The 26821-nt window shown below is 55.6% G+C and overlaps 1 protein-coding gene and 1 long non-coding RNA gene across 2 annotated transcripts; both read left to right on the forward strand.

Annotated features, from left to right (window-relative positions):
- Positions 1 to 391: 391 nt before the first annotated feature.
- On the forward strand, positions 392 to 6407 carry LOC134525028 (uncharacterized). Its single transcript, XR_010073668.1, has 4 exons — positions 392 to 537; positions 2992 to 3089; positions 5050 to 5356; positions 6207 to 6407. It is a non-coding gene; the product is annotated as an uncharacterized LOC134525028 (long non-coding RNA).
- Positions 6408 to 9408: 3001 nt separating this feature from the next.
- ADAMTS8 (ADAM metallopeptidase with thrombospondin type 1 motif 8) lies at positions 9409 to 26509 on the forward strand. Its single transcript, XM_063355402.1, has 9 exons — positions 9409 to 10104; positions 17980 to 18219; positions 18461 to 18593; positions 19118 to 19285; positions 19498 to 19796; positions 20401 to 20584; positions 21144 to 21316; positions 21415 to 21590; positions 23312 to 26509. The coding sequence occupies exons 1-9, from the start codon at positions 9478 to 9480 to the stop codon at positions 24042 to 24044; spliced, it is 2733 nt and encodes a 910-aa protein (XP_063211472.1). The 5' UTR covers positions 9409 to 9477; the 3' UTR covers positions 24045 to 26509.
- The last annotated feature ends 312 nt before the right edge of the window (positions 26510 to 26821 follow it).

Raw genomic sequence — 26821 nt, forward strand, 5'->3', positions numbered from 1 at the left:
GGGAGGGGGGGGAACGGGGCGAGGCTTGGCCCCGCCGCAGCCACTCCGGTGCGGGGGGCCGGGAGCGGAGCGGGGCCGGCGGAGGAGCGGGGCCGGGAGAGCCGCGCTCCGCCCGGGGCTGCCGCCGCCGCCTCCCCGGGGCGGTGCTGGAGGGGGCGGGATGGGAGCGTGGGAGGCGGGGGGGGACACGACACCCTCTTTACATGTGTTCTCGCAGCGGAGAGGGGGACCCTGCAGCCCCCCCCGAAGGGCCCTGCACCCCCTCCCCCAGGGATGCTGCGGTCTGCCGGGCTCCCTCCCGGTCCTGCTCTAAGCCATGAAGCTCCGGGGGGGTTAAATCCACAAAAATGGGGGTGCTGGGGAGGGGTGGGGTGGGGTGGGTGTCTGGTTGGGGCAGGGGTGCGCAGTGAAGATGAAAAGTCCTCTGTTCCACGCTGGTGTTTGGGACACTTCAGCAGAGTGGGGGACCTGCTATTTGGCAGCTATTCGGCTCTCAGGCTTCTTCGGGAAGGTGTTAACCTGTTTTTCACAGCCCAGGTGAGTCTAGCACCGAGATCCCTCCACACACCTGCCATCCCTAGCAGAAAGCCACCCCCTGTGTCTCCGGACCAGGGGTACCCCGGTCCTCTTCTCCCCAAGGGACCAGCTTTCGGTGCATCCCTCGCTCCCCCACCCCAGCCCCATTCCGTGGCTCCAACCATGGCGCAAAGGGGACATTTCCACTTCTCAGAAAAAGCTCACCCTCCCTGCATCCTCAGGGCCACCAAAGGGAGCACTCGGTAAGTGTTAACACCCATAACGTCCCCTCCTCTGAGACCCCAGTATCTAGGGGTATAGGAATCTCCCCATGGCCACCAAACACCGTGATCGTCAGAACAGCGTTTGGGACCAGGGAGGATGCTGGGGCAGCTGGTGCTGTTGGGAGACAGAAAGATCTCACCGTGGGTGGGATTTTTTTTAGAGTGGGACAGCTAAAAGGAGAGCGGTGAAGAGTCCTCAGTGACCGTCTGTGGCTGAGGAATGGATTTATTGGCAGCAACAAGCACCCCGACACCAGGACGGGCTGCACAAGGGCTGCCCAATGCATCTTTTGCCCCGGCAGCAGCTCTGTTTCCACGTAAGCCCGTTTTGTGTCCGAGGGAAGGATGGATATTTCAGTCATGCTCCAAATTTACCCACTGGGCACCCAAGTCCTGCACATCCTCACGGCCCACGCTCCTTTCCAGCGCCCTGGGTGGGTTTAGCGGTAAAATTACGGCCTTCTCGTAGACAGTCTGGTTTTGATGCGACTTCAAACCCCAACAGAGGCTGCAAGCACGGCTTAAAAAGTTGTGCATATGTGAAATACAAGCCAAGAATGTTGCTTAAGACACAGAGCCCACAGCCTGGCTCGTTTCGGTGCCAGCGCTTCCCCGTGCCGTGGTTTGCTGGGTCGTGTGCCTTGCAGCTGAACTTGTGACCCAGAACAATCATCTGACTGCGCCGGGCTCAACGAATCAGGGATTTTGTCAGCTGGCCAAAGTGCAATGTGTCCGGGGGTGTCGATGGGACCACAACGAGCAAACGGGCAGCGAGGGGAAAAGGACGCAACCTTGAGCATCTCGAGGTGCCAGGAGGGAACTTCTCCTTCCCACGGCACTGTCCCGTTCGACAGGATGAGTTTATCCCGGAGACCGTAGCAGCACCCAGGGTGGCACATGGTCCCAGAGGTGCCACCTCACCACAGCAGCGCCCAGCCCTGGGCTGGGCCCGTGGCTCCTGGGGACATTTTGGGGGTGAAGATGACTTTTGAAGCCGCGCCGGACGGGGAGGCTGCTGTGCTTCCTCCCGTCCCCACCTCCGCTCTGTTTGCTCTTTGTGGCTCCATGTTTAAAGACAGTAAATTCTCGTTCCCTTCAGACGGGATGGGACAGGCACCATCTCAGGCGGTGTCTGGTGTTCAGCATTGGGGAAAGACACCGCGGAAAGCCCCGCAGGCTGGCACGTACGCTGAGCTGCAAGGAGCTCCGGGGGTCTCTGCCCTGCAGGGGTGAGGAGCAGGTGGGAAAGGGAGTAGGAAGGTCCCTACGTGCACCGTGAGGGCACCTTGGCTCCAGGTACCCCAGCCATCATCAGGACGTTAGTCATCAAGGGTTAGTCACTGCTGCCCTGGGAGCTCCAGCCCCTCCATCTGGTAGATCTTCTCCGGCGGCAGAGGATGAGTCAAACCAAACTGGCAGGACTTTACCCCCAGCCTGGAGAACATCTGATTGCCTCCTGATGGGGAGAGGCAGGCAGAAAACGTGCGTGTTTTGGCTCTGCCTGAGCTGAGACACACTCCATCCCGCCAGCCACCGAGTTTTCCCTGGACTCGCTCTGTCCCATGTTGTTCAGGGTGTGCCAGCACCTTTGGGGTGGAAGGGAAGGGATGGATCAGCTGCCTCCTCCATCCTCGCTCTCTCCCTGGACCAGGGGGAATCACCTACCCAAAGATGGAGCTTTGTTTGCCAGCCAAATCATCGGCTGCCTTCATTTTCCTGCCCACGGTGCGTAGAAAAGCTGCCTGAATGTATCTTTAGGGCTCAGCTCCAGGGGCTACCGGCGTGTCTCGGAGCACTCCAGACGAGAAGAGAGGCCTATTTTTAATTTGTTTTTCCTCTAGCTCAAGGCCACGACGTGATTTTCACAGCCCCTGTCGCTAGAGAGGACCCAGACAAAGCCCTTGAGCAGTCCCAGGGTTGCGGCGTCTACTCGGGGCGCTTCTATCTCGGCGGCACGTCCCTCTCGAGGGTGGGCAGGGAGGAATATCTCTGTTATGTCTCCTGCCAAGACAGAGGAGCAGATTACGGCGATCGGCCATGACAAGGGAGGGTTAGAGCCAGGAGGGAGCCCTCAGGGCCCTTCTTTGGGGACCTCCCGGCAGCTGCTTGGACCCCACAGCCCTTTACATCCACACGAAGGGGCCAGCCCAAGACAGATAACATCTTGGTCTCGCTCTATGTGTCTTTCCAGGTGTTGGAGGCTGAATCTGGCTGCTCTTCGTGCCTGGGTTTAATGGAGATAGGCTGGATACAGGCGACACGAAGGAGAGCAAGAAGGCAACACTACTGGTAAGTAGGGGATGGAGATGGAAGATGCCTTTGGACCTGGAGGTCCATAATAATAGGGAATATTATATATTCTGGAATATATATATTATATATCCAAAATAATAAGGAAAATCAGGGCATATACAGTAAGTTCAATTCCTACTTTGATTTTTGCCTAGAAACCACTTGAAGGTAAAACCTGTCTCACCCAGGCCTAATCCATCGCTCATCCCGATCTTGAACTGTCAGCGTGTGCTGACATGTGGAATATAAATGGACCCTCCTTCTCCCACCTTCCACCCGCTTCATCCCAAGCACCTCTGGGAAGTGACAAGTTATTTTCTTTCATTTTTCCCCACCATTATGGCGGTGCCAACGGTGTGAATTTAGAAATAAAAGGACAAAAAAAAAAAAAAGGCAAAACACCGAACCTCCCGTATGTTCCAGTTCACAAAAGAAATAGTTTTAAATAGTCCGTTCGAGAGGCCAAAGATAGAGTGGGAAGGTTGTAGGCAGGGAAAAGCCAGTCGTTCACTTGCCTTGGGCTGAAAGGTTGGCAGATCGGAGGGCTGGGCTCTCACCCAAAAGTTCAGGCTGTGCTCTCCCAGCTCCCCACCACATGGGCAGGAAGGAGGATCCTCTCCAGGGACCGAAGATGAGTCAAAGCGAGTTGTTAGGCGGCTTTCCAGGAAAGAAAAGCTTGGAGAAAAAAAAAAAAGAATAATAATAATAATAAAAAAATCTGGCTGCATCTAGATAGGGTCATTGAGGGATGAGATACGCAAGAAACCTGAGCACGTGGAGGTCTTTGTAACCTAAAACCTGCCCCATCCTTGGTCCAGGAAGATGCTGGATTTAATTAGATTTGTTCTGGCTCGCTTGATAGCGAGTGGCTATGGGCAGGATGCTCTGCCTTGGGTTTCCCATGCAGCCCTTGCAGTTCTTCCATGCAGCAGGGATGGCAGCAGCGCTTTGCCTGCCCCGTGAGAGAAGAGGATCTGTGCTTCGGACACCTCCAAGCACTGGTACGACACCAGAAAAAAAAATCATATCAGCCTGCTTCCTCCGTGCGCAGGCGACACAGGAGAGGGATGCCTGTGCCCCGCATCCCCGCTGCCTCCTCACACGGTCCCACCATGTAATATCACCCCTGGCATCCGGCAGGGCTTCGATATGGGAATACCAAGGGATGCTGAAAAAATCGTAAAGCTCATTTTTACCTGATTTCCAGCCAGTTATTGCAGCTCCTGGGGTTGCTGACAGTTCATATACCCAGAAAGTATCCAAAATTCCCCTCTCTGTTCCTCCCCCACTTGGTATTTAAAGCTCTCCCCTGTTTAAAGGAAGACAGGAGCAGGTTTTTCCATGTTGTTTTTAAAAAGTAAGCGGAAATTTAGAGGAGCTAGACCATCGTCCCACATAGCCCCCAAAAATGGTATCCCACGTTTCTTACCGTTCATACGCACACCCTCAGCCTGAAGATTTATGACCCAGGACTACACGGCTCTATATTGTCCCCACCTGCCTGAGGCAGGGTCCATCCTTGATTAATTAATTTCAGGCAATGCTAATGTTAGAAATACATAAACCAAAGACGCCCAAAGACACCAAGCTTGCAAAAGGGCGAAGCTGCAGGTCCGGGTAAGCCTGAAAGGCTGTCAAAAAGTGATGCACGTCTGGAATAAACCCGGGGTGATGGAGATTCCCAAGCCAGCTGCCGAAGATGCTCGTCACTCAGGAGAACCATTATGAAGTTCATTCATTTTCGTCAGCCCATCTACCCAGGGAGAGTGGAATAGGGAGGAGGAGGGGATTCATGTGTGGTGGTTTGGTTGTTTTTTTTCTAGAGAAGGGTATTTTCATTATAATTAGCTGTGTTTATTTAGCGCTGTTTATGGGCTGGTTCGTAGGAAAAGCAGCTCTAGGGCAAGCTTGGTCTATTTGGTCACATTTGGTCATATTTGGAGGTTTTTATCCCCAGGATGGACACAGCTTTGCAAGGAATTTGGGGAAGGACCAGGCAATCCTGGGAGGCTCTTCTCACTGATGTGCTAGTCTCAGGACACCTTGGAAGCTTCAAGACCCAGCCGGGAAGAGGAGAAGGAGCTCCCCAGGGAGTGCGAAGCCTGGGAGGAGGCTGCAGCGCTGGAAATAGGATTTAGCCCTTGATTTTGGAAAGCCGTATAAACCTGCCTTCCTCAGAGCCACACCTGCGCGCAACCCGAGCTCCAAAACCAGCCCGAAGCAAGGATGCTCTCTGGTGACACTTTCTTGCTCTGCAAATCAAGGTAGGAGATGCGATTGAAGGCAACAGATTGAGATACAAATCAAAATGCAACTTAAAAAAAAAAAAAGAGAGAGAGAATAAATATGGATGTGCCTTAAGATGGTTTAGAAATGAGAGGTAGAAACCTTTCAAATCAAATCAAATCAAATCAAATCAAGTCACAGCCGTGGCCTTTTTGCTCTCGAGGTACCAAACTCACGGTGCTTCTACGGCACCAAGAGCTTTCGGAGGCGGCTTCGTCAGTTGATAAACCGAGACCCAGCCTGGCTGTCCCTGCCCTTTCCTGAATCCTAAAAAAAACTCATTTCCCCCCCGTTTAAGCGACCCGGTAGGAATTACGGGTTTCCCCACCATCACTCGCACAGCCACCGAACCCCCCCGTACCGTCGGCGCACGGTCGCCAGGGATGTGCTGCTGCACCAAGGGGGTCAAATATTGCAATAAAGGAAAAGGCAAAACCAGTTTTTTAGTGGATAACGAAGGTTTTTGAGGTGCCAAACACCAAATAACCACCACTTGTAAGGCAGGGGGGCCCTCTTGTGGCTGTGGTCGTGCGGCAGGTGATTAGGTATTTCTAGCGGGATGGCACATTTTGCTACTTTATTCGCTTGCCGGTTCTCACTCGCTCCAAATAAAGCCCAAATCGCCCCTTCTCGTGCAAATCTAAGGCAAGAAACCCTTTCCCTGACTCTCACTTGCCAACCTAAGATGGTTTCGCCAAAGATGACTTGGCAGGACACAAGGCCAGGGCCCTGATTTAAAGGTGGTTTTTTTTTTTTTCTGGGAGAGATTTCACCCCACCTGCTGCCTTTGAAAGGAAAACTGACGGAATTCCTTATTTTTGCCATCAGCTGCGCCTGGAGGAGGAGGAGCGTCTCTGCTGCCTTCTCGCGGGGTCCCAACGCATTATGTCACCCCTGGCATCTGGCAGGCCTTCGATACGGGAACACCAAGGTATGCTGAAAAAAAAAATAATCATAAAGTTTGGTTTTGCCTGATTTCTGGCCAGTTATTGCAGCTCCTGGGGTTACCGATAGTTCATATACCCAGAAAGCATCCAAAATTCCCCTCTCTGTTTCCCCCCGCCCCGAGCTTGGTATTGAAGGCTCTCTCCTGTTTAAAGAGAGCAAGACGCAGGGTTTCCCAGGGTGTTTTAGAACAGTAAATACCTGCTTATTTTAAAAGGAAAACTAATGGAATTGCTTATTTTGACGTCCGATGGGGTTTGGGCCCTGCAGGATCTGCAGGGATGGATTTCGGGATTCCCAACACACAGCACAGGGCGGCACTGACATCTAGTGGTAATGTTTTAATTTTTTTATTTTTTTTTTTGAGCTTGTAGCTGCTTTATTGATGGTTCAAATAATTCTCCCAAATGTTTTTCCCTGGGCCGAGGGCAAAGCGAACAGGGGAATGCCTAAACCACTAGCCCGGCACTGCAAATTTGGATGCGCTGCCATTTAGAGAGCAAGGAGGGCATGGCGAAGCATCCCGGAGAACCCTGAAAGGGGATAATCTCGGTGCTGCGGAGCACGAACAGCAAATGCAGTGTGGGCCTCTCATCCTGGCAGCCAAAATTCCGCTGGGAGATGGGCGCCGGGCGGCAGGAGCGCAGGACTCCGGGAGGGATGCGGGAGGGAAGCCTGGCTTTGCAGGGCTGGGGGACACGCGGAGGGGAGCGGGGCAGACGTTCGCAAGCTGTTTGATCAAAAGGGTCTTTAAATCACAGTGACTGGGGAGTTAATGGCTTTCACATGCTCCGCCAGCCCCAGAGAAACGAGAGCCGCCGGCAAGGTTTGGTGGCAGCGCGTCCCGCAAGGGGTTAAGAAGAAGGAACCCCGAAAAGTCTTGGGGTGCCCCATCCTCTGCTGGGAGGAGACGCAGAGGGGCAGCCAGGTGAGGTTTTGCTCTCTCCCTTGGAGCTGGTTCCCCACGAGCTCGGCGAGGCTCGTACCGGCTACAAGAAATCCCAGCTACCGTTCGCGGAGCCAGCCGCTAATGAAAACCAGCGGCGCCTTCAAGCCGAGATGCGAGCGTGTCCCCCGAGATCAAAGACGCAGCGCCGAGAGCGGAAAGCCGGGGAATAAATTGCATCCTGTGGGAGAGACGTGCCCCGCGTCGCCTGCAGCCTTACCTGTCCTGGTTGAGGGCAGGGGCACCTCGCCTCCTTGCCCACCCTCCCACGGCAAAGCAAAGCCCAGGGAGATGCGCACCTGCAGGGCCAGGACTCACTTTTGGCTTCTGGTCCTGCCTTTGCTCTGTTCTTCTGATTTTAAAGCCCGAACTGTGTTTCCCCCCCGACCCCAGCGAAGCTGCAGAGGGAGGAAAACCCACCCTGGCCTGAACTACACCGTGCCTGGGGTCGCTTTTTTCCCCCCCCCCCCCCCTAAATTATTATTTCCTCCCCTCCTGCGGTCGCAAAAACCCTGCACTTTAAAAAGACAGAAGTAATCAGAGCCTTGGCCCCAGGGCAGCGCGGCTATTTAGAGCCAGGGCTGTGTGTTTACTATATAGGTAGGGATGCGGCTTTTAAGTGGAGATAATAATAGACGGGCAGATGTAAATACATCCTCAAGTAAAGGGAGAGCAGCCTTTAACTCCACGCCCCGTTGCTCAGCTGTGGCCAGACTCTGTTTTCCCAGGAATCCCGATGTGCCAAATGCTGCTTTACCCTTTCGGATCCTTTTAGGATAAGGCTAAGGGGGGGAGAAAAAAAGAAAAGCCTACATTGCAGAGGAGCTGGTCCTTGGGCTTGCATCCACAGCAAGGTTAAAGCAGTACAAGCCCGGTCCGGAGCATGCGCTACTCCCTTTAAAAGGCTTAGAAAACCAGGACAAGGAGCAGAATAGGACCCACCACCCCCAAACTGTGGCAAGAACATCCCGGGATATCCCAGTGCTGCAGAAAGGGTGCTCCAAAGGCCAGGAATCTCGTGAACTAATGGGGAAGGAGGGCTTAAGAGGAAAGAAGGAGTAATATGTAAAGCTTAATTTCCCATTCTCCATTACAGCTGGTTGTTCCCTGGTGCTGAGCGGGTTCCCGGCCAGGGACAGCATGTTTCTGTCCGTCTCCTGGTGTTGAGCACACGACAGTAGCTACCTGCTTTTGCAGCCCGAGATTTTATTATAGTCCTGTAGGATTTTCACTCACTGCAAGGGAATGAGGATGGGGAGAAAAACTTGATCTGAAAGGGACAAATCTGGCTATTAAATAAAGTAGCACAACATCTCCCCCCACACACACAAAAAAAAGAAAAAAGAAAAAAAGAAAAAAAAAAAAGAAAGCGACAGGAGGAACTGGCTGCATTGTTTTATTCTCATAGGTATTTTCCACAAGTCCGATTTAGCCCGTTGCCTTACTCCAGCCAGAGGAAACCCCATGTGGACCCAGCTGTTTGTTCAGGGCATGGAAACCTCCTTGGATTTGTCGCTGTCGTAGCTTTCCCCGGGGCCCAAAGCCCTCTCTGTCCCCGGCTAAGCGAAGGACATGGGAACCGAGGGGCAAAACCCCCCCCGGGGCACCTTCTGCCTCGCAGGCTGAAATGAGATGCTCTCCAGCTGGCAAAGGCCTGGTGCTTTCCAGCATCGAAAGGATGCTGGGGAAAAATGGGAGAAGAATCAGCTCCCTGGGGTAATTTCTCCCGTGGTGGGGAGGTGTGTGTGTAGGGGGGGGAACCGTGTGCCAAATCCCAACCCCATGGGGCAGGACCACCTCCCCGAGCCCCTCTGATGCCCGCCTGGGCAGGATCGGGCCCCGGCTGGGCTGAAGGGGTTAATGTTGGGAGAGTAACAGGCTGGAGTTGACACTTGGAAGCAGGCGGGGCTCCCGGCGCCTGATTGGCCTCAAATCCCATCCAAAAGTGGGTTGTTGTTTTTTTTTTTTTTGGTGGTGTTTTTTTTTTTTTCTTCTCTCTGCTGCTGCTTCTTCTTCTTTTTTTTTTTTTTTTTTTTCTCTCTTTCACTTCTCCTCCTCCCCCAGGCTCTGGCTGGCAGGGGAGGGGAGTGGGGAACAGCGAGAGATCAAAAATAAACCTCTTATGTCAAAGCCGGGGGGAGAAAGTATAAATACAGCGGGCTCCGCAGCCGGCGCGGAGGCTGCGGGGGAGCGGCCGAGAGCCCGGCGATGGGGCGGCCGGGCCGGGCGATGGGGCGGCGGGGGTGGTGGCTGCTGTTGGGGGGCCGGGCTCCGCTCCACTTGCTGCTGCTGTGCCACGCGTGGGCGCTGCCGCCGCCTCCGCGGGAGACGCAGCCCCTGCTGCCCGCCCGCTTGCCCGCACCCCCGGGGCAACTGGCCCTGCGGCTGGCCGCCTTCGGCCGAGCCGTCGTCCTCCGCCTCCGCCCCGACGCCGCTTTTCTGGCCCCCCGCCTCCGCCTCCAGCGCTTGGGGGGCCGGCGACCACCGGGACGGAGCCCGCCGCGCCGGGGCTGCTTCTACGCCGGAGCCGTCGAGGGGAGCCCCGATGCCCCCGCCGCGCTCAGCCGCTGCGGAGGAGGGCTCCGAGCCGCTTTTCTCCTCGACGGGGCGGCTTACGAGCTCCAGCCCCTCGGGCATCCCTGGCCCGGACCCCCCTGGAGACGCCTGCACCGCCTCCAGCGCCGGGCCGCCCCCACGGGGGCTCCCCCCGCCGCCGCCCCCGGCCCCGGGGAGCCGCTCCGCCGGGCCAAGCGCTTCGTCTCCCAGGCGCGGTACGTGGAGACGCTGCTGGTGGCTGATGCCTCCATGGTGCGCTTCTACGGGGAGGACGTGGAGGTAAGGGCTGGTGGGGTCCATCCCTCTGTCCTCACTGCTCCCCCGTCCCTCTGTCCCTGTGTCCCGGCTGCTTCTCCATCCCTCTGTCCCGCTGCCCCTCCATCCTCTTCCTCCTCTGTCCCCGTCGCCTTTCCATCCTCCTTCCCCCTTGCCCCTGCATCCCTCTCTCCCCTTCATCCTTCCATCCTCCTTTCGCCCTGCATCCCTCCATCCCCTCTGTCCCCTCCATCCTCCGTCCCTCCATCCCCTCCTGTTCCCATCCCTGTTGCCTCTCCTCCTCCTCCCACCCACAGCCCTCTGTCCCTGCTGCCTCTCCAGCCCCCCTGTGCCCCCAGCCCCCTAGCTCTGCCCGCTGCCGGGGCCCCTTGCTGCCTGCCCGGCCCCTGCAGGGACTAGATCTAAGGAAGAAATATTTTACACTGAGGGCGGCGAGCCCCTGGCCCAGGTTGCCCAGAGAAGCTGTGGCTGCCCCATCCCTGGAGGGGTTCAAGGCCAGGTTGGACGGGGCTTGGAGCAACCTGGGCTGGTGGGAGGTGTCCCTGCTCATTGCAGGGGAGGCTGGACTAAATGGTCTTTAAAAGTCCCTTCCAACCCAAACTGTTCTTTGATTCTATTCTACGATCCTATAAGCATCCCCGGGATGCCAGAGACCACCTTGGGAGAGTGAGCTGGGCACGGGGTGGGGGACCTTGGCTCTGTCCCCACCTTTCCTTGCTGTCTAGGGGCTGTAAATCCCTGGAGCAAAGGCTGCGGGGTTGATCTATGGGGTTCAGTCGTGTTTGGGGACCCTTTCCTAGACCGAGCATCCTTTCTGGGGGAGCCTGTGTCTGCACAGGCTGGACACTGTCATGTCCCATCCGTCTGGTGTCCCCACAGAAGAGGCACAGAGTGGGTTAATGTCTTTCTTGCTGTGCTGCGAAGCAATGGGCTTAACTCCCTTCCGGATAGGAGCTGGGGCCAGATAGTAAATAAACTGAGTAATGCGTAGTCCCGCTCCTGAGCCACCTGTTAGCAGCCGAGCAGATGCACGAACAACCCTTTCCCCCAGCCACCACCACCAGAAACTCTCCCTCTCCTTCAACATGCTCCGGCTGCAGAGACCCTGCCGGTGGCTGGGCTTTGCGGAGACCCCGGGAGCAGAGACCCCAGTTATGTCCCCCGCCTGCATCCCTCTCTGGGGCTGTTGCCCAGCCGTTTTCATCGACACCAGGTTATTTTTCACATCTCTTGCAAAGCCAGCTCCCCACCGCCCCGCTCCCTGCAGCGATGGGCTGTTTGGTCCTCGGGTCCAAATTCAGGTTTGCCTGGGCTGAAACGGGTCTTTGCAAGGGGATAACGGTGCACCGAAGTTGCTCCTTCTCTGCTGTGGGTTGGTTGGGTACAGGGGCTCTTAGTCCTTGAAGCCGGGGCTCAGCGGGGAGCAGTCGGGCAGCTGAAACCACTCTGGCAACCTGGCATTGCCATTTCTGCACGCTTTGCCCTTCCCCTGGGGGCTTCAGCCAGCTTCTCCCCTCCTGATAGAGCAGCGTTTTAACTCCAGCCCTGCTCAGACCTTGAGAAATGCTAAACCTTGCAGCTCCAGCTGATTTCAGCTGCTGAGCATCACTGGGGTTTCGCCCCTTGCTTGTTTTTCCTTGCGTGCCACCACGCCAGGCTGGCAGGGACAGATAGCAGAGGATTAAGGAGCGATGGATGCTGCGCTTCGAGACACACACACACACACACAGAGCTCACAGCAGTCAAAAAACAAAGTTTGCGTGGAGTAACCAGGATTCTAAGCAACAGGCATGTAAATGGGGGTGGAAATGACTCTCCCAGGGGTGTGAAGCTGGTCTCCGATTCCCCCAAAAGGACAGGAAAAAATAGTGTATTGCATCTTCTGCAAGCAGCTGGGCACCCGATGGTTTTAAACAACACCCAGGGTTCTCCTGCTGCAAATAAGGTGATGTATTTTAGGGAGAGGAAATAACAATCCTCTGGGTAAACCTGGGAGAAGGCACGTATAGACAACCAAGGGGCTGACACGCTGGTACCCTGCCCTGGTTTGGCTGGTACGGCCCTGGGAGAGGGTGACGCTGCCCGGCAGGTACGTGACAGCTCCCTCCTTGGTTGCCAGCGTGTTTTCAGTCTCTTTGGCTCCCTTTTTACCATCATCTCCTCTTTGTCCCCAAGAGCAGTATCTCTGCATCATCTCTCAGGGTACGTCGTGATGGGCAGGCAGGCTTTAAAGATCTCGGTTGGGATGAACGGAGCAATAGCGTATTTAAGTAGCTGGGAGAAAACTTTAACCAGAACCAGCCCTCGTGGAGCAGTAAAAAAAACAACAACAACAACAAAAAAAAAAGCCACCTGCTGTGTTTCTGTGTCTTTTGTTCTCAGCAGCAAAAATGCAGGGAGAAGCGCTAAGTTACTGCTAACTCAGGAGCCCAAATAGTCATCCCACTTCTCCCCAAATACCTATGGTTTTGGGGCCAAAAAAAAAAAGTGATGGCTTGCTCGTGCTGGTGAGATCTTCGAGAGCTGACTAGGAGATGCCTAGGGAGCAGAAATGTTGAGTCAGAAGAAACCATATTTATTTGGTGACTTTTCTTCCCGTAACCACACTTTAATTACCAAATATTCATTAAAGGTCACAAGCATTGTTTGTATTCCCAGTTATTTTCTTGCATAAGCTGCAAGAGCTCAAGTAGGAGATAGTCACCGTAAGACGTGTTCAAGCGTTGCGAGTGATAATCAATGCCATGCGGTTGCTAGGAAAATGCTATTAATGATCTATTTCTAATCAATCTGAGCCATTATCGCTCAGCTGTTAACCTCGTTTAGGTAACGAGAGCTTAATTCCACCTCCATCAATCCTCATGGAAACCAGGAGGAAAGGACGAAGGGAGCGCAGAGCCAGACCTGAAATTTGGGGGTTAATTATCATTCTTCCGGCTTGGTGCTGGCAGGAGATGGGGTATTTTGGAGGGCGGGCGGGCGGGGGGCGGGGGGGCGGGGGGGGGGGGGCATTAGCAGGAGGACAGTGCTGAGCAATAACACCTGTGAGCAGGTGGTGGAGGAGGTGCTGGGATGTGACCTGCAGTGATTGGGAAGAGCCCCCTTTATATAGGGGTGGGTGCGAGGCCCCAGGCTGGCCACATGAGTTATGCTCTGTGTTTTTCCTGCAAAAGTACCCCAAACGCTCAGGAAACGAAGGGCGGTGAGCATCATGAACAGAATTAAGTGGGGGGTTTTGAGTATGGGAAACTGAGGCAGGAGGCGGCGTGGGGGCTGATCCCTGCGAGGCGCAGAATAAAGGGGCGCTTGGGCTGAGCACCTGCAGCTTGCGGGGAGGCTCCGCGAGGCTCGGGGGATGTTTGCCGAGACACCTCGAGCAACAGGCGGTTACCGAAACCATCCGCAGCATCCCCAGCCAGCTGGCAGGCAGAGTGGGATTCCTGTGGTGGGATCTCTCCCGTCTCTCGGGTGCGGATGAGACGCGTTTCCAAGCTCTCCTCTGCGAGCACGATGGCTACGAGCCCCTTCCCTTTCCCCCTTGCACTTGCAAGCGAGGAGTCTGCCGTCCCCGACTCCGAGAGCTGGTAGTGACCGAGGACCACGGCAAAACCAGATCGATCTGATTAAGCTGGGATTCCTCGCCTGACTTCTGTGGGTGGGTTGTTTGGTTTTGTGTTTTGTTTTTTTTTTCCAGGCAGATTTACCAGGTTTTTAGGAGTGCTGTTGCAATCCCTTCCCTCTCAGAGCAGGTGGGTGCTGGAGTCCCCCTATCCCACACCCGGATCCACCATCAAAGTGACCTCGGAGGTAAAGCCAAAGCCACCCCGGAGCCTCAGGTCCCCTCGTGTCCGGCTCCTAGGCTCGCTTTAGGATAATTTGCAGCTTGAGCGGGTGAGTGCGCTTAATCCCTTGACAAAAGGAGCCCGTCCCCTCCTGAGCCCATCCCAAAGGCAACCCCGGGTGGGATTAAAGGGGATTTTTGCAAAGCGAAGGGGGGACCTGCGCGGGCGCTGCCATCCGTCGGCATCGCCGGTGCTCTTCCTCTGGGATTTGTGCACCCCGAGCTTCGATGCGAGGGCTCGGAGGACGGGGCAGCCTCCCTAAATATTCCCCCGGCCCCTGCGCTCGCTTCCTCGCGTCGACCCGTTAATGTTAAACAGCTGCCGCGTTCCGGCCCCGCCGCTGGCACGGTGACGGCCGATTATCAAGGGCTTCGGTATGAAAGGCTCAGCGAGGAGGGAGCTGGCTCCCACCGCAGCGATCCTGCCCCGGGATGATGCTCTTGGGATGGGGTTTGGCTTTGTGTCCACCCGTGCCTGCGAAAGAGGTGGTGGCGGTCCTCCTCGTGCCTCAGTTTCCCCCGCCCTGAAAAGGGGGTAATTCCTTCTCTCGCAGCTCAGCCCCAAATACCCAGCAAAAAGGGGAAAGAGAAGGGGGGGGGAAATCAAGTGACAAACAGAAAAGGGATGGGGCAGAGAGCTGGGAGGGCAGGAGGGTGTCCCCCAAGTGTCCCCCTCGCGTCCCCCGCCCCCGGTTTCTCTTGGCTGCTGCCCACGTTTTTGCAAGGGAATTCTTGGCCCAAGCTTCAAACCACAGGAGGAGGCTGGCAGGGCGGCTGCCGCGGGTGTCCGAGCCAGGGGGCCAGCGTGCCGACGCTGCTTTTTGGGGGGAGAGACAGGCTGGGATATGTTTTTACCAGTTGTTTTTTAAAAGCCGGGCAGGCCTTGCGTCTGACCCCGTGTTTGCTTCCTTCCATCTGTCCGCGCTCCAGAAATCTCAGCGTTTCATTCCCCCCCGCCTTCACAGAAATGCTGGCTTCTAGGGAGAAAGGAAGGGCGGGGGGAAAGCAAGCCCCAACAACCTTACTAACAACCAAACAAACCCACGGCCCCGCGTTGGGGTGAGCATTAATCTCCGGGAGATGGGAAGCGAGTCGGAGGGAGGCGAGTCGTGCCGGGGTGTTGTACGGGTGCTCCCCGCCATCCATCCGCACTGGGTGGGTCCGGCGGTATTAGATCATTATGCGCATACCACAATAATAGTTTAGCCTGTGTGCGAGAGCAGTTTCTCCCCCCCAAAGGTAATAATAATAATAATAATTAAAAGAAAATGAAAAACCAAAGCAGTTCGGGGATCTCTGCAGGCTTCGGCTTCCGAGTGGTTCCCACGGAGGAGAATGTCAGCAGAGATTTTGCAAGCGCCCGTGTCGGAAAGCGAAATCCTTCAATGTTGTCAGGTTAAAAACAGCCACTTCCGTTCCCCGGGCCCTGATTTATATTTATTTTTTTGCCATTTTTAACCCTCTGCACGTGCTGTTTGCTGCTGGCAGTCTGGCGTTGGGTGATGCTGGTGGTACCTGTGCGTGCTTGGGCTTACAAGTGCCCAGAAGCGGCGATGCTGCGGCAGGAGGGGTAGCAGAGCTGCTGTAATGCAGGTGTGTCAGGAAAAAAAAGGCATCCCCCCCCCCCCCCATTTTGATGAGAAAATGGGTGGAATTTGACCTTCTTGAGAGCAGAGGGATTGCAGCCAGGGGAAAAAAAGAGGTAGGAGGTTTTGGGGCGCAGCATTGGGCGGTAGAAACCCCTGCTGGGATGTGCCTGGCCGTACAAGCCCTGCGTGGGGCGGAGGAGGGCTGCTCCCGCGATCCTCTCAGGCTCGGGCTGGTGCCCTCTCCCCCCAGAGCAGGTATGGGGCTGGTTTTCCAGCTGTATTTACCAGTTGGACAGAAATCCCGCCGCCATCTCCCGGGATGCTGGTTGGAAATGGCAGGGAAGAGCCTTGCGCTCTTGCGGCGCCTCGCAAGGAGGCAGAAACCAGTCTGTTTGCGCCTCTGGGCTGCCCAAACCTGATCCCCCCCCCGCCGGGCATCTGATCGCAGTATCCACATCCTCAGCCTGGATGCTGGGAAGGAAACTCCGGAGAAGGCAACGTTCCCTCCCAGGTGGCTCCTCAAGCCAGAGTCCGTTTGCAAAGGCACGGGGAGGACGGGACGAGCGGGATTCAATTCATCCGCAGCCAGTTTTTGGCCAAAAGTGCTCATTCAGCATCTCCTGAGCCCTGGGGAGCCTGTAACTCGCTTTTGGCCCCAGCTTCAAACCCTTCAGCCAAGCCAAGGTGGCGCAGGTGGGTTGCTGCTCTCCTCGGAGCAGTCGGGATCCATCCGAAACCCAACCAAGCCCCGCATGGTCCGGGGATGGGTATAAATGCACACCAGATGGTGGGACAAGTGAATCTGACCTTTTAATCTGCGCTAAATAGCTGTTTGTTCGCTTCGCTTTCCGCCTTCGCTTTCCAGACGAAGGGAAGGCGCATGGATGTTTTCCGAATCCCTCCGTTCCTGAGGCTGAAAGGGTTTCTTGGCTGGATGTCACCCTGAGGACGCGAGGGTCAGTGTCCCGGGGAGGTTGCAGTAGGGACTGAGAACTCCCGGGTGAAAACTACTGGGATGGAGAGAAACCTGTAATGGGTTAGAGAAGGATGGGGCAGGATTGCAGGATTTTCTCCCTTGGGAATGATGGATGACCCCATGATGCGCCGCTCCAGCGCAGAGCATCCTTCCAGGTCTTCACGTGCGTGATTTTTAGGAAGGCTTTGTGCTATTTTTAGGGAGCTTCCCAACGGACTTTCCCCATGGGGTAAACAATTCCCCCAGTTCCCCTGGAACAACGGCTCGTGGGGATCTCGCCTGGGTTTCTCGCCTCGGCGGTGGCTTCTCCGTGACATTTGTTGCACGCTTGGGGCTGGGATGTGAGTCACGTCGTGGAGATCCGGCCAGTCTAAATAAACCAGTCTATTCAGCGCTCCCATCGTCTTTGCCGGGGCCTGCCCTTCGGATAACGAGCCTTGGGATACGTCTTGCTGAAGCGAGACATCTGTTTACGTGGAGCTGCCAGCGCCGGGATAAAATGTGGCAGAATCATTTAAAATAGCCGCAACCGCCCTGGGCGAGCGGCTCTTTTGCTCTCGGTGCAGCAAATATGCCCTCGCTGTTAAGAGGAGGGGGGGTATCTCCGTAAAAATCTCCTTCCTTTTCTAAGAAAATGGCATTTTGTGCATGTCTCCGTCCCGGCAGCATCGCGGTGGATGAGCGCGCAGGGAAACATGGATTTTTGGGCGAAAATCAGCCGTCGGAGAGGGCTTCCACCGAGTCCTTCCAGTTTAATTAGCTAGTGGCGCTGAAGCGAGACCGCGGGGTGTAATTCGTCTGGGGAGGAGAGAAGCCACTTTCTCTTTCCCAATACCACATTGTGTAATAGCTGCATTTTTTCCTCCTGACTGCGGGGCCGTGAACGGGTGCCAAGCAGAGGAGGAATTTCGATGCTCCGATAAGATGTTTACATCAGCCTAAACATCGCTGGCGCGTTTGACATATTAAGTAATCTCTGATGGTCCCAGTCGCGGAGCTGGGCAAAGCCTCGGCCGTCAAAGTGCTTTGGCTTCGGTCTGTCACCGAGGACGTTGGGTTCAAACCCTGATGAACAGCTCGGGCAGGAGTTTCGGAGCAATTTGAGGGTGGTTTTGCATCCGCGGGAGGTGGTGCATGAGGTGGTTCCTGCCCCGGGGCAGCGAGGGCAGGGTTAATGCGGTGGGAACATGCAAGAGCACTCGCAGGGAGACACGTGAGGTTTTCCTGGAAGGTTTCTGGGTGCAGAGGGTTTGTGGCAGGTGAGACACGACGGCTGGAGAAGAGGATGGGCAGAGGTGAGCTTGTCCTGCCCGTCCTCCCCCCCGGCACAAGGTGTAGAGCATCACTGATGGTGCCTGAGATGGTCTGGCCATAGTAGGCTTCATAAATGAGGTTGATTTCTCCTTTCCTAACAAAAAAGAAGAGCTCTGTGGAGAAGGTTTCACCCGGGCTTTGCCGCTGTCTCCCTGCAGAACCACGTCCTGACCCTGATGTCCATGGCGGCTCGCATCTACAAGCACCCCAGCCTGAAGAACTCCATCAACTTGGTGGTGGTGAAGGTGCTGGTGGTGGACGAGGAGGCGGCGGGGCCGGAGGTGTCCGACAATGGCGGCCTCACCCTGCGCAACTTCTGCAGCTGGCAGCAAAAGTTCAACCCCCCGAGCGACCGGCACCCGGAGCACTACGACACCGCCATCCTGCTGACGAGACAGGTCTGAAGGGTGCCTTGGAGGGGGCGAGAAGAAAGGGGTCGAGGTGTCCCTGGAGGGAGAGGAGGGATCCCCCCACCATGCAAAGGATGGAGCTTGCAATGGTGGTGGGGGGGGGTGTTGCGTTTGGGGTGCAGAGCACTGGTGGGTTGCCCAGCTCTGCTGGGAGATGTTGGGGCTACCAAACGTGGGACCCCTTTCCCCCTGTCTCACCCCGCCCTGCCTTGGCACCGCTCGCTCACAGGACTTCTGCGGACACCAAAGCTGCGACACGCTGGGGGTGGCGGATATCGGCACCATGTGCGACCGCAACAAAAGCTGCTCGGTGATCGAGGACGAGGGCCTGCAGGCAGCCTACACCCTGGCTCACGAACTGGGTAAAACATCCCTTCCCGGGGGCGGGCTGGGGGGGGGGAATTTTCCGCTTTTTCATCCCAGCGTGGCCCAGCGCCGCTGCTGGGAGGGGATGTAGCACAGCCCGGCACCAGCGTCCCCCGGCTGGGTACCACTCGCCAAGCTTTGGGCAGCACCGGGGAGCTTCTGGCACTGGCAGAAGCTGGTTTGCACCAGCAAAGGCACTTAGAAGTGGCTGAACTGGTATAAATCGGTTCATTTGCCCGATGTGATGAGCTAAGGCGTGGGACCAAACGCTTCTCCCCCTTGGTTTGCTACTCCTAGGGATGCGCTGGCTCATTTGGGCTGCTTTGCCCTGCATGCGGCTGTGCCGCTGCGGCAGAGCAAGCGCTGTTTTGTTGATCGCTTCTGATTTATCGAAGCAAATTAGCTTTTGCAGCGAGAGGAACCGCTTGGTAGCTCTTAGATGCTCCCAGCAGCCCGGGCACCATCAGCAGCAGAGCAGGGACCGGGAGGCTGCTGCTCACCGATGCTCTCTGCTCCCCAGGCCACGTCCTCAGCATGCCCCACGACGACTCCAAGACCTGCGAGCGGCTCTTCGGGCCCCTCGGCAAGCACCATATGATGGCCCCTCTTTTCATCCACTTGAACAAGACCCAGCCCTGGTCCCCTTGCAGCGCCATGTACCTCACCGAATTCCTGGACGGAGGGCACGGTAAGGAGCATCATCATTCAAGAACGGCCTTTTCCTTGATTGCTCAGGCTCTTGAGGTGGGATGAAGGGGGTTCAAAGCAGAGCACGGAGAGAGGCTGGGGGTGCCCTGACGGGTGCAATGTGTGGCGTTGAGCCTTGATGCATCATCTCGAGCCTTGATGCATCATCTCGAGCCTTGATGGATCTCCATCCTAACTCTCATCCTTGCCCAGGTGACTGCTTGCTCGATGCCCCGGCCGAGCCCCTGTCCCTGCCGGCCGAGCTGCCCGGCCGAGGAGCCCTCTACAGCCTGGACCAGCAATGCCAGCAGATCTTCGGCAAGGACTTCCAGCACTGCCCCAACACCACCGAGGAGGACATCTGCACCCAGCTTTGGTGCAGGACGGGCAGCGGGGAGCCCCTTTGCCACACCAAGAATGGCAGCTTGCCCTGGGCCGACGGCACCCCCTGCAAAGCTGGGGGGCTCTGCTGGGACGGTCACTGTGTGCCCCAGGACACCCTGAAGCCCCAGGTAAGGGAGGGAATTGGGGAGCCTTTGGAATTCCCAAACCTCTGACCCCAGTCCTGCTGTCCGCTGGACTAGCTTTGGATTTGCCTGATTTGTTTCCTGGCTATCTCTCCTTCAGCAGCACCTTTCGTTAATCTTTATTACCCAGGGCAGCGGGGTGGGAACTAGATGACCTTTAAGGTCCCTTCCGACCTGAACGATTCTATGATTACTGGCAAGCCCAGCTCATGGCAAAATGCTGCCGTGCCTTTCGCCAAGGTGCAGGCTGGTCTGGAACAGAGCAAGCAGCTGCAGCTCTGCAATTAAATCATCGCTTTTTGTCCCGCCGGGGGAATTAGCGGTGATTTCTGAGTCGGTCAGCAAAGTACTTAAACCCAAGCTTAACTTTGAGCACACGAACAGGCTGGTGGAAGTCAGGGATAACTTCATGTGAAGTATGTGCTTAAGTGCTTTGCTGGACCAGGGCCCCGGCTGGGGACGCGGGGAGAGGAGCTGGACGGGGGTCAGATTTTAGCATTGCTCCAGACCTTTGCTTGCCCTGGGAGCGAGCAGCCGGGGATGGCTGAGCTCGGGGATGGATCTAGCAGCTTCTGGTGTCCTCTTGCAGCCGGTGGTGGACGGCGGCTGGGGGCCGTGGAGCCCCTGGGGTTCCTGCTCCCGGACCTGCGGTGGCGGCGTGCAGTTCTCCTACCGCCACTGCGACAGCCCCAAGCCCCAGCACGGCGGCAGGTACTGCGAGGGCCAGCGAGCCAAGTACCAGTCCTGCCACACCGACGAGTGCCCGCCGGATGGTAAGGATGCAATTCCCAAAGGCAGCTTCACCTCCCGCCCCCCGTTCTCCAGGACCCACCATTGCTCCGCTCTCCCTTGACTCTTAATCAGGGGGTGGAGTGACAGGACAAGGGGGAAGCATTTTAAACTGGAAGAGGGGAGATTGAGATGAGATATCAGGAAGAAATTCTTTGCTGTGAGGGCGGTGAGCCCCTGGCCCAGGTTGCCCAGAGAAGCTGTGGCTGCCCCATCCCTGGAGGGGTTCAAGGCCAGGTTGGACGGGGCTTGGAGCAACCTGGGCTGGTGGGAGGTGTCCCTGCCCAGGGCAGGGGGTGGAACGAGATGATCTTTAAGGTCCCTTCCAACCCAAACCAGTCTATGATTCTACGATTTTCTGGGGGCATAATTTTCTGCTGGGGGTTGCGATCCCCTCCGGCTGGGTGGGCGGTGTGCGGCATCCCTCCCCTGCTGGCTCCTCCCACTGTCCTCGGCTCGCTCCAACATCTCCGCGATGGCCGAGGACAGCGGTTCCTGCCAGCTTCCCGCAGCTTTTGGCTCATGTTTCGCCTTTCCTTTCAGGGAAAAGCTTTCGGGAGCAGCAGTGCGAGAAGTACAACAGCTACAACTTTACGGATCTGGAAGGGAATCGCCTGGAGTGGGTTCCCAAGTACGCCGGAGTGTCACCCCGGGACCGATGCAAACTCTTCTGCCGAGCCAGGGGGAGGAGCGAATTTAAAGTCTTTGAGGCCAAAGTAAGATTATAATCACCCCTTTTTTCTTCTTTTTTTTTTTTTTTTTTTTTTACCCCATTTCAGACCAAATGCCCTAATTTCTCCTGCGCGTTTCCTAGGTGATCGACGGGACGCTGTGCGGGCCGGAGACCCTCTCCATCTGCGTCCACGGGCAGTGCATCAAGGCCGGCTGCGATCACGTAGTGGGGTCCTCCAAGAAGCTGGACAAGTGCGGGGTGTGCGGCGGCAATGGCTCGACCTGCAGGAAAATCTCCGGCTCGCTCAACCGATCCAAGTAAGGGGGAAGATGGGGCCGGCAGAGATGGGCTTGGGGGGAGAGAAAAAACAGCTTTCCCCTCTTATTCTCCTTTCTTCTTTATTTTTTTTTTTATTATTGCGGAAGTGCTAGGCTAGGAATATTAGGCCTCTTCCTAGGGTGTGTAAATTTAGTTTGCTTTCTGTACCGAAAGCATCGCACCTCCAAACCCCTGGACTCGAGGAGTGCTTGGCTTCCCCTCCATGCCATTAACCTGGGCTCGCGGCCATGCCACCCCCCCCAGCCCGGTGGCCTTGCGACAGCCTGGTCTTCTCCCTGACCTCGGGAGCTTAAGCTGAGTTTATTTCGGGGCAGCGTTTATGCAAGCCAAGCAGAGTTTATTTCCTAAAATAATAGCTGGTGCTGACACCGGCGCTGGGCTCTGTACAGCGCAAATAAATCCGCCGCCTCGAGGAGTTCACAATACGCATCTCGCCCCGATGCGGTGAGCTGGACACGTATTTTGAGGGCTGATGAGGGATATAAGTGGTTCAATAGCTTTTCCCGGGGCTGGGGGATGAATTTCAGCCCTGGGACACGGGCACGGAGGCAGCCGCTTCCCTCGCCCAAGATCTCCGTCGCTTTGCCAAGGCGCTGAATTTAAGGCTTTTGTTGAAAAGATCATAACAAAAGCCCAACGCGTCCAATTCCATGCGGCGAGGTGACTCACGCAGTCAAATTAGATTTCCTAAATGGTTTCCTTCCAGGGAGCCAGCTGAAATGGGGCTTCCACTCTCCTATGAATTGTTTGCGGTTGACTAAAGAGAGATTAGTGTGGTAGCTACAGCCAAGAAGAGATCCCATTAAGATCAGGGTTAGGCAGGCCAGGGTGACTGAGAGCAGGGTTTGACCCAAAGGCTTTGTTCCAAAATACTCGAAACCTAATTAATGACCACAGCATCGACCGTGGGGATGCGTGGAAAACGATCCTGCCGGCCCCACGGTGTGAGTCATTTTATTATAGCAGCAAGTAATTACCGTGGCATTGGGTGCTGAGTACCGAAGCCTTCCCGGTGCTGGCCCGGGAGCCGTGGGATGGGCTCTGGCAGGGAAACCCTCCCCCGAGGAGGAAATGTGCTCTGTGCCCCACAACAGCAGCTCTTCTGCATGGTGGTACCTGCAAAACCCTCCCAAAGATGAGCCCAGGGTGCCGAGACACCCGCCCATGGATGAGGATGCTGTCTTCTAGGAAAGGCTTTCAAGTTAATAGCAAGTCATCTACAATAGGAGATGTCTGTTGGGTTAACTGTTTAGCTACTGATCCGTTTTTAGCAACGACATCTGGCCAATGTACGTAAGCGTACGATGCCAGCAGCACCCCAGCTCTCTCCTGTCCAGCTGTTCTATACCTATCTACAGCTGATGCCACCCTTCAGCATCACCGCTGACAGCATCATGGGCACAGCCAGGCTTTTAGTCCCAAACGCTTCACCCGTTTCAAAAGAAAAAGGGGCGAGGGGAATTTCCCACCAAGGCTGGCAACCGTGGGGCTCTTCGTTTGAGTGCGGTGCTCGTTTTCGCATGCAAAAATCTTCCAGCCGAGCACACATCTGGCACGACTGCGGTATTTCCAGCTCTTGAGCACTCTGGGTTACACAGGGACGGCTTCAGAGCCACAATGCCACTCGCCAAGTGCTATCCCCTGCATGGGTCTCCTCTTAATTAGTCCGGGAAAATAACCGTCCCTTTGCCTCGTGCAGATACGGCTACAATGACATCGTCACCATCCCCGCCGGGGCAACCAACATCGACATCAAACAGCGCAGCCACCGCGGGGTCCGTCACGATGGGAATTACCTGGCCCTGAGGACCCTCGAGGGCAAGTACCTGCTCAACGGAGACTTTGCCATCTCGGCCATGGAGCAGGACATCCTCATTAAAGGCACCATCCTGAAATACAGCGGCTCCATGACGACCCTGGAGAGGCTGCAGAGCTTCCGACAGCTCCCAGAGCCCCTGACTGTCCAGCTGCTGACCATCGCCAGCGAGGTCTTCCCACCAAAAGTCAAGTACACCTTCTTCATCCCTAAGGACGTCCCTTTCAGCAAGCAGAAAGGCAAAGAGAAGAAGTCGGCCAACGTCATCCGACCGATGCTGACCTCCCAGTGGGTGCTGGGCGACTGGTCCGAGTGCTCCAAGACCTGCGGCTCCGGCTGGCAGAGACGGACGGTGGATTGCCGGGACGTGGAGGGTCAATCCTCCACCGCCTGCGACAGAGCCCTCAAGCCCGAGGACATCAAGCCCTGCGGAGACGTCCCCTGCCCTCTCTGGCGCCTGGGTCCCTGGTCCCCCTGCTCCCAAACTTGCGGCGAGGGCGTGCGGACGCGCAACGCCTCTTGCATCGATTACGCCGGTAAAATCACCGCCCCGGAGAAATGCAGCTCACCGGGGCCACCGCCGGCCACCGCCGCCTGCGTGCTACGGCAGTGCTGAGCCGGGGCGGGCTCGGCGGCCACGCACCGCGCCGGCCGGGATGCCAGACAAATCACCGACTCACCCGACGAATAACCACTCTCCAGCGGTTCATCCCCACCCCATCGACGTCTACCTCAGAGGGGGGAATAACGGCGGCCAAAAACAAACCCCCAAAAAATGGGGAGGAATCACTTCTTTTCTTTTCTTTCTTCCTTTCTTTCTGGCCGGCTGCTCGCAGGCAAGTTGTAGTTTAAGGGGGAAAACAAGCGTATCGGTAGGGTGTTTCCAAAGAGCTGTTGTTAAACATGGTTGGAGACTCTGTTTGCGAGGTTTGCTGGGGTTTGTCGCTGGAAAAATAATGCAGAGCCTGGCTTTGACGTCCCCCCGTCCCGGCTGCAGGTCGAGGAGGTCCAGGGTGGGCGGCTTTGCCGATAAAATCAGGATCCCTTTGCAAAAAGCTTGGACCAGGTTGCAGTCCCCTGCCTGCCTGAGGGTGCCGTGAGGCTTAATTAATAATTCAGTGCTTTCGCTGCGCAATGCCCATTGCGATACCCCGTCCCCCCTCTGGAAGCGGGCACTTGGGTGTGACAGCCTTTCCTCTCCCGTCCCCGGCTTTCCGTCCCCCCTGTCCTCGTTTTCTCAGCTTTGCTTGAATTTTGGAGAGGATTTGGATTGCAGCAGGGCTGAGCCCAGGATCTGCAGATGCTGAGCCTCTCCCAGCCCGTCGCGGCGACCGAGCTCTTCACCTCGGGATACGTGAGGATGCTCGGATGTGGCGGTGGGGCTCCAGCCTTGCTCGAGCAACTCTCGGTGTAAAACCGAGCCTGGTAAGGCTGGAGATCTTTATTCCCGTGCATCCAGCGCTGAGAGAGTGGAGATGTGATTTGGAAAAGTTTTGCTGTCGCTACATGAGTGATTTGGTATCTCCAAGCTCCTCTCCTGATGCCCCTCACCGCTGCCGTGCGGATTCCTCTGCCTTGTCTCCCAGCAAAACCTTTCATTTCCAGTGGGAACAGCCTTTTTCTCATAGGAAGGGGAGAAAAGCTGGAGGAGGAGGGCTTGTGTTTGCGATGTCTGAGCTTTCCCGTCTGTAATTGCGGAGCGAATCCTTTTTTTCCTGGCTCTTTTGCCTGAGCTAAGCTCCCATGAGACCCTTTTCTCGCTGGCCGGGCAGGTTCGGGATGGGACTGTGGGATGAGCCGCTCGCCCAGAGCTGTGCCAGAAACCATAATCGAAAACCCGAGATATTCAGCTTTTATCTCCCATGGGTGATCCCTACTGAAACCGAGGGGGCTGCAGCCAGGAACTGAGGGTACCGAGGGCTCGTCTCCCTCTTTTTTTTTTTCTTTTTTTTTTTGTTTTTTTAGGAAAGAAAATAAAGGCCAGCTGCAGAGTTTGGATGCAGAGCTGTTTGGGCTGTCGTTCAGACCTACCTTCGGGCAAATGTTCTGCGCCTGCTAATTAAATCTCCAGGAATTTAAGCCCTCTCTCTCGCTCTGGCAAATAGCTGGATGCTAAAGTCATGAAGCCTCGCAGGGTTATTTTTCTTTTTTCCCCCCTTTTGAGTCTGCGAGGGTTTTAACTCGAAGGCCAGCCTGCCTTTCCTCTCCAGCGTCGTAACCAGCGTTTAGGATGGGTCAGAAATTTCAGCCTGAGACGGTGCCAAGGAAAACGTCTGTATTTATCACAGAGGAGTCGTGCATGCCAAGGGTCTCTTCCAGTTTGGTTTGTTGTTTTTTTTTTTTTTTAATATTCACTGCGCGGTCGCTTAGCTGGAGCTTCCTAGGTGCAAAAACTCCCTTCCTAGATGCAAAATCCCCCTTTCCTCGATGGAAAAACTCTCCCTGCCGCCGGCAAATCCTGCTGCTTTGCCAGCAAAGGGGAGGATGGGGCGATGCGGTGTTGAGGTGGGGGGTCCGGGTGATGTTAAGTGGGATTCCTGCCCTAGCCATCCCGTAGCAACACGTAGCCTTTACGCTGATTTAAGTCAAAGAGGTTATATATTAGGATATATATATATGTATATATACGTTTCCCTTCAGTGAAGGATTGTAGCAGCGTACTGAGCCTCTTGTGTTAGGTATTTATTATAAATTTCTGGTTTGTTTTGTACAGTAGCTGTCTGGAAAGGACGGGGGGTGGGAAGGAAAAATAAAAAAAAAGAAAAAAAAAAAAGACTGTCTGTGTCTTAACATGCTGCTCCGGAACCTGAGCGGGGTCGGAGAGGGGATGTCTCTGCTCGGCGTTTAACCACTTCGGTCAATGGCTGGTGTCTCCCTCCTCCCCGGTGCCCCCAAATCAGGGTGCAAGTGCCAACCGAGCTGTGTAAGCGTAACAAATCCGACCCAAATTAAGCTTTGGACTCTGATTTTAAAGGGGGGAGAAAATATCATTTCCCAGTTTTTAGCCTTTTGTTTGTATTTGTTTTTAACTTTGAAAACAGTCTGTTTGTGACTCTGCCTTTACCCCCTCAATAAAGGATTTCTTGCCCGTTATTTGCCTCTATTTGCACTTTTCTCAGGAAATATTTTTTTTTTTTTTATCTCCATCCCAAGAGCAATATGTTAAGGCTCCCTTTTCCATAGCTTGTTCAGCCTTAAAATAAATGGCTGATTTGGTTTTGAGATGCTAAACCAAAACTTTACGCAACAGAGCAGACAAAACCCGGGGAGCAAAAATTATTCCCCAGAAATTTTGGATCCTCTCTTTATTGCTTATGAGCAGCCTTTATGTATACATACATGTAGATAATTCTGCTATGTGCTAGGACGAAATGCAGGATAAACGGGGCTAAA

The sequence above is a fragment of the Chroicocephalus ridibundus genome, chromosome 18, assembly GCF_963924245.1.
Source record: "Chroicocephalus ridibundus chromosome 18, bChrRid1.1, whole genome shotgun sequence".
Lineage (NCBI taxonomy): Eukaryota > Metazoa > Chordata > Aves > Charadriiformes > Laridae > Chroicocephalus > Chroicocephalus ridibundus.

Excerpts from the sequence above, each read along its gene's own strand:
- ADAMTS8 (XM_063355402.1), top strand. The coding sequence starts at position 9,478 with ATGGGGCGGCCGGGCCGGGCGATGGGGCGGCGGGGGTGGTGGCTGCTG. Across the intron at positions 18,594-19,117 it reads CACCCTGGCTCACGAACTGG|GCCACGTCCTCAGCATGCCC; the intron begins GTAAAACATCCC and ends TCTGCTCCCCAG. Across the intron at positions 19,797-20,400 it reads AGGACACCCTGAAGCCCCAG|CCGGTGGTGGACGGCGGCTG; the intron begins GTAAGGGAGGGA and ends GTCCTCTTGCAG.